A 7,500-nucleotide genomic window follows, 5' to 3' on the forward strand; every position below is an offset into this window, starting at 1 on the left:
TCCACCCTCTCCCCATCCTCTCTCCATCCTCTCTCCACCCTCTCTCCACCCTCTCTCCATCCTCTCTCCACCCTCTCTCCACCCTCTCCCCACCCTCTCCCCATCCTCTCTCCATCCTCTCTCCATCCTCTCTCCACCCTCTCTCCACCCTCTCTCCATCCTCTCTCCACCCTCTCTCCATCCTCTCCCCATCCTCTCTCCACACTCTCCACCCTCTCCATCCTCTCACCACCCTCTCTCCACCCTCTCTCCATCCCTCTCTCCACCCTCTCTCCATCCCTCTCTCCACCCTCTCTCCACCCTCTCCCCATCCTCTCTCCACCCTCTCTCCACCCTCTCTCCATCCTCTCTCCACCCTCTCTCCACCCTCTCTCCACCCTCTCTCCACCCTCTCTCCACCCTCTCTCCACCCTCTCTCCACCCTCTCTCCATCCTCTCTCCACCCTCTCTCCATCCTCTCTCCATCCTCTCTCCATCCTCTCTCCACCCTCTCTCCACCCTCTCTCCACCCTCTCCCCATCCTCTCTCCACCCTCTCTCCACCCTCTCTCCACCCTCTCTCCATCCTCTCTCCACCCTCTCTCCATCCTCTCTCCACACTCTCCACCCTCTCCATCCTCTCTCCACCCTCTCTCCACCCTCTCTCCATCCCTCTCTCCATCCTCTCTCCATCCTCTCTCCACCCTCTCTCCATCCTCTCTCCACCCTTTTTCCACCCTCTCCACCCTCTCTCCATCCCTCTCTCCACCCTCTCTCCACACTCTCCACCCTCTCTCCACCCTCTCTCCATCCCTCTCTCCACCCTCTCTCCACACTCTCCAACCTCTCTCCAACCTCTTTCCACCCTCTCTCCATCCCTCTCTCCACCCTCTCTCCATCCTCTCTCCACCCTCTCTCCATCCTCTCTCATCCTCTCTCCATCCTCTCTCCATCCCTCTCTCCACCCTCTCTCCACCCTCTCTCTCCATCCTCTCTCCATCCTCTCTCCATCCTCTCTCCACCCTCTCTCTCCATCCCTCTCTCCATCCTCTCTCCATCCCTCTCTCCATCCTCACTCCATCCTCTCTCCATCCTCTCTCCACCCTCTCTCTCCATCCTCTCTCCATCCTCTCTCCATCCCCTCTCTCCATCCCTCTCTCTCCATCCCTCTCTCTCCATCCCTCTCTCCATCCTCTCTCCATCCTCTCTCCACCCTCTCTCTCCATCCTCTCTCCATCCCTCTCTCCATCCTCTCTCCATCCCTCTCTCCATCCTCTCTCCATCCCCCTCTCCATCCTCTCTCCATTCCTCTCTCCACCCTCTCTCCACCCTCTCTCTCCATCCTCTCTCCACCCTCTCCATCCCTCTCTCCATTCCTCTCTCCATTCCTCTCTCCATTCCTCTCTCCATTCCTCTCTCCATTCCTCTCTCCATCCCTCTCTCCATCCTCTCTCCATCCCTCTCTCCATTCCTCTCTCCATTCCTCTCTCCATCCCTCTCTCCATTCCTCTCTCCATTCCTCTCTCCATTCCTCTCTCCATCCTCTCTCCACCCTCTCTCCATCCCTCTCTCCACCCTCTCTCCACCCTCTCTCCATCCTCTCTCCATCCCTCTCTCCATCCTCTCTCCATCCCTCTCTCCATCCCTCTCTCCATCCCTCTCTCCATCCCTCTCTCCAGGCAGAGGGCATTAAGCCAGACGACTTTACTTGTGATATGTTCCAGAGCTTTCTCCACAGTCTCTGTCTCCGACCTGAGATAGAACGCATCTTCGTAGAGCTGTGAGTCACACACACACACACGCACACACACACACGCACACACACACGCACACACACACACGCACACGCACACACACACACACACACACACACACACACACACACACACACACACACACAATCACACACAATCACACACACACAATCTCACACACACACAATCACACACACACACAATCACACACACACACACACACACACACACACACACACACACACATAATCACACACACACACATAATCACACACACACACATAATCACACACACAATCACACACACACACAATCTCACACACACACACACACACATAATCACACACACACACACACACACAATCACACACACACACACAAACACACACACACACACAATCACAATCACACACAATCACACAGTCACACACACAAACACACAGACAATCACACACACACACAAACACACACACAAACACACACACAATCACACACACAATCACACACACAAACACACACACAATCGCACACACAAACACACACACAATCGCACACACAAACACACACACAATCGCACACACAAACACACACACAATCACACACACACAATCACACACACACACACAATCACACACAATCACACACAATCACAATCACACACGCAGTCACACACACACACACACAATCACACACGCAGTCACACACACACAATCACACACACAATCACACACGTAGTCACACACACAAACACACACACAATCACACACACAATCACACACACAATCACACACACAAACACACACACAAACACACACACACACACACACACAAAACACACACACAATCACACACACAATCACACACATAATCACACACACAATCACACACACAAACACACACACAAACACACACACAAACACACACACACACACACACACAATCACACACACACACAGTTACTCGATGTATACATCCTTTCTCATACAGTGTTAGACACATTATTACATCAAACAACGCAACAGACCATAACAACCTAATCTCTCTCTCTAACCAACTCTATGCCTGCTCTACCAACCTAATCTCTCTCTAACCAACTCTATGCCTGCTCTACCAACCTAATCTCTCTCTCTAACCAACTCTATGCCTGCTCTACCAACCTAATCTCTCTCTAACCAACTCTATGCCTGCTCTACCAACCTAATCTCTCTCTAACCAACTCTATGCCTGCTCTACCAACCTAATCTCTCTCTAACCAACTCTATGCCTGCTCTACCAACCTAATCTCTCTCTAACCAACTCTATGCCTGCTCTACCAACCTAATCTCTCTCTAACCAACTCTATGCCTGCTCTACCAACCTAATCTCTCTCTAACCAACTCTATGCCTGCTCTACCAACCTAATCTCTCTCTAACCAACTCTATGCCTGCTCTACCAACCTAATCTCTCTCTAACCAACTCTATGCCTGCTCTACCAACCTAATCTCTCTCTCTCTAACCAACTCTATGCCTGCTCTACCAACCTAATCTCTCTCTAACCAACTCTATGCCTGCTCTACCAACCTAATCTCTCTCTAACCAACTCTATGCCTGCTCTACCCTAATCTCTCTCTAACCAACTCTATGCCTGCTCTACCAACCTAATCTCTCTCTAACCAACTCTATGCCTGCTCTACCAACCTAATCTCTCTCTAACCAACTCTATGCCTGCTCTACCAACCTAATCTCTCTCTAACCAACTCTATGCCTGCTCTACCAAACCTAATCTCTATCTCTCTAACCAACTCTATGCCTGCTCTACCAACCTAATCTCTCTCTAACCAACTCTATGCCTGCTCTACCAACCTAATCTCTCTCTAACCAACTCTATGCCTGCTCTACCAACCTAATCTCTCTCTAACCAACTCTATGCCTGCTCTACCAACCTAATCTCTCTCTAACCAACTCTATGCCTGCTCTACCAACCTAATCTCTCTCTCTAACCAACTCTATGCCTGCTCTACCAACCTAATCTCTCTCTAACCAACTCTATGCCTGCTCTACCAACCTAATCTCTCTCTAACCAACTCTATGCCTGCTCTACCAACCTAATCTCTCTCTAACCAACTCTATGCCTGCTCTACCAACCTAATCTCTCTCTAACCAACTCTATGCCTGCTCTACCAACCTAATCTCTCTCTAACCAACTCTATGCCTGCTCTACCAACCTAATCTCTCTCTAACCAACTCTATGCCTGCTCTACCAACCTAATCTCTCTCTAACCAACTCTATGCCTGCTCTACCAACCTAATCTCTCTCTAACCAACTCTATGCCTGCTCTACCAACCTAATCTCTCTCTCTCTAACCAACTCTATGCCTGCTCTACCAACCTAATCTCTCTCTAACCAACTCTATGCCTGCTCTACCAACCTAATCTCTCTCTAACCAACTCTATGCCTGCTCTACCCCTAATCTCTCTCTAACCAACTCTATGCCTGCTCTACCAACCTAATCTCTCTCTAACCAACTCTATGCCTGCTCTACCAACCTAATCTCTCTCTAACCAACTCTATGCCTGCTCTACCAACCTAATCTCTCTCTAACCAACTCTATGCCTGCTCTACCAAACCTAATCTCTATCTCTCTAACCAACTCTATGCCTGCTCTACCAACCTAATCTCTCTCTAACCAACTCTATGCCTGCTCTACCAACCTAATCTCTCTCTAACCAACTCTATGCCTGCTCTACCAACCTAATCTCTCTCTAACCAACTCTATGCCTGCTCTACCAACCTAATCTCTCTCTAACCAACTCTATGCCTGCTCTACCAACCTAATCTCTCTCTCTCTAACCAACTCTATGCCTGCTCTACCAACCTAATCTCTCTCTAACCAACTCTATGCCTGCTCTACCAACCTAATCTCTCTCTAACCAACTCTATGCCTGCTCTACCAACCTAATCTCTCTCTAACCAACTCTATGCCTGCTCTACCAACCTAATCTCTCTCTAACCAACTCTATGCCTGCTCTACCAACCTAATCTCTCTCTAACCAACTCTATGCCTGCTCTACCAACCTAATCTCTCTCTAACCAACTCTATGCCTGCTCTACCAACCTAATCTCTCTCTAACCAACTCTATGCCTGCTCTACCAACCTAATCTCTCTCTCTCTAACCAACTCTATGCCTGCTCTACCAACCTAATCTCTCTCTCTAACCAACTCTATGCCTGCTCTACCAACCTAATCTCTCTCTAACCAACTCTATGCCTGCTCTACCAACCTAATCTCTCTCTAACCAACTCTATGCCTGCTCTACCAACCTAATCTCTCTCTCTCTAACCAACTCTATGCCTGCTCTACCAACCTAATCTCTCTCTCTAACCAACTCTATGCCTGCTCTACCAACCTAATCTCTCTCTCTCTAACCAACTCTATGCCTGCTCTACCAACCTAATCTCTCTCTCTCTAACCAACTCTATGCCTGCTCTACCAACCTAATCTCTCTCTCTAACCAACTCTATGCCTGCTCTACCAACCTAATCTCTCTCTAACCAACTCTATGCCTGCTCCATCTCTCCCTATCCCCCCTCCCTCCCAGTGGTTCTAAGGGGAAGCCCTTCCTCTCCCTGGATCAGCTGACAGACTTTATAAACCGTCGTCAGAGAGACTCTCGTCTCAACGAGGTGCTGTATCCTCCGCTGAAGAGAGAGCAGATCAGACAACTGATGGAGAAATACCAGAGCAATGCCAGCCAGCTGGAGAGAGGTGAGGGGGTAATGCCAGCCAGCTGGAGAGGAGGTGAGGGGGAGTAATGCCAGCCAGCTGGAGAGAGGTGAGGGGGAGTAATGCCAGCCAGCTAGAGAGAGGGGGGTGTAATGCCAGCCAGCTGGAGAGGGTGAGGGGGAGTAATGCCAGCCAGCTGAGAGAGAGGTGAGGGGGGAGTAATGCCAGCCAGCTAGAGAGAGGTGAGGGGGGGAGTAATGCCAGCCAGCTAGAGAGAGGTGAGGTGGGATAATGCCAGCCAGCTGGAGAGGTGAGGGGGAGTAATGCCAGCCAGCTGGAGAGAGGTGAGGGGGAGTAATGCCAGCCAGCTGGAGAGAGGTGAGGGGGGAGTAATGCCAGCCAGCTGGAGAGAGGTGAGGGGGGAGTAATGCCAGCCAGCTGGAGAGAGGTGAGGGGGAGTAATGCCAGCCAGCTAGAGAGAGGGGGGGTGTAATGCCAGCCAGCTGGAGAGGGTGAGGGGGGAGTAATGCCAGCCAGCTGGAGAGAGAGGTGAGGGGGGAGTAATGCCAGCCAGCTAGAGAGAGGTGAGGGGGGAGTAATGCCAGCCAGCTAGAGAGAGGTGAGGGTGGGATAATGCCAGCCAGCTGGAGAGAGGTGAGGGGGGAGTAATGCCAGCCAGCTGGAGAGAGGTGAGGGGGGAGTAATGCCAGCCAGCTGGAGAGAGAGGTGAGGGGGAGTAATGCCAGCCAGCTAGAGAGAGGTGAGGGTGGAGTAATGCCAGCCAGCTAGAGAGAGGTGAGGGTGGAGTAATGCCAGCCAGCTAGAGAGAGGTGAGGGTGGAGTAATGCCAGCCAGCTGGAGAGAGAGGTGAGGGGGAGTAATGCCAGCCAGCTGGAGAGAGAGGTGAGGGGGGAGTAATGCCAGCCAGCTAGAGGGAGGGGGGGATGTAATGCCAGCCAGCTGGAGAAAACGGGGTAATGCCAGCCAGCTAGAGAGAGGGGGATGTAATGCCAGCCAGCTGGAGAAAACGGGGTAATGCCAGCCAGCTAGAGAGGGGGGGATGTAATGCCAGCCAGCTAGAGGGAGGGGGGGGGGGGATGTAATGCCAGCCAGCTGGAGAAAACGGGGTAATGCCAGCCAGCTGGAGAGAGGGGGAAATAGGGTGGGTTCATGATGATATACAGTGGGGAGAACAAGTATTTGATACACTGCCGATTTTGCAGGTTTTCCTACTTACAAAGCGTGTAGAGGTCTGTAATTTTTATCATAGGTACACTTCAACTGTGAGAGACGGAATCTAAAACAAACATCCAGAAAATCACATTGTATGATTTTTAAGTAATTAATTAGCATTTTATTGCATGACATAAGTATTTGATCACCTACCAACCAGTAAGAATTCCCGCTGGGGCGGCAGCGTAGCCTAGTGGTTAGAGCGTTGGACTAGTAACCGGAAGGTTGCGAGTTCAAACCCCCGAGCTGACAAGGTACAAATCTGTCGTTCTGCCCCTGAACAGGCAGTTAACCCACTGTTCCCAGGCCGTCAATTGAAAATAAGAATATGTTCTTAACTGACTTGCCTGGTTAAATAAAGAAAAAAGAAGAAAAAAAAAAAAGAATTCCGGCTCTCACAGACCTGTTAGTTTTTCTTTTTTCTTTCTTTGTTCTCCACTCATTACCTGTATTAACTGCACCTGTTTGAACTCGTTGCCTGTATAAAAGACACCTGTCCACACACTCAATCAAACAGACTCCAACCTCTCCACAATGGCCAAGACCAGAGAGCTGTGTAAGGACATCAGGGATAAAATTGTAGACCTGCACAAGGCTGGGATGGGCTACAGGACAATAGGCAAGCAGCTTGGTGAGAAGGCAACAACTGTTGGCGCAATTATTAGAATCACCCTCGGTCGGGGGCTCTATGCAAGATCTCACCTCGTGGGGCATCAATGATCATGAGGAAGGTGAGGGATCAGCCCAGAACTACAAGGCAGGACCTGGTCAATGACCTGAAGAGAGCTGGGACCACAGTCTCAAAGAAAACCATTAGTAACACACTACGC

General features: G+C 50.4%; 1 protein-coding gene across 1 annotated transcript in view; it reads left to right on the forward strand.

Moving 5' to 3' along the window:
- The window catches only part of LOC127915537 (1-phosphatidylinositol 4,5-bisphosphate phosphodiesterase beta-3-like), a 157,136-nt gene that overhangs the window by 91,838 nt on the left and 57,798 nt on the right, over positions 1-7,500 (forward strand). Inside the window, exons 8-9 of the mRNA XM_052495711.1 lie at positions 1,658-1,758; positions 5,313-5,479. Coding sequence (XP_052351671.1) covers positions 1,658-1,758; positions 5,313-5,479 — 268 coding nt within the window. The remainder of the gene's footprint in view (positions 1-1,657; positions 1,759-5,312; positions 5,480-7,500) is intronic.

The sequence above is a fragment of the Oncorhynchus keta genome, chromosome 35 (assembly GCF_023373465.1).
Source record: "Oncorhynchus keta strain PuntledgeMale-10-30-2019 chromosome 35, Oket_V2, whole genome shotgun sequence".
In the NCBI taxonomy this organism is placed as follows: Eukaryota; Metazoa; Chordata; class Actinopteri; order Salmoniformes; family Salmonidae; genus Oncorhynchus; species Oncorhynchus keta.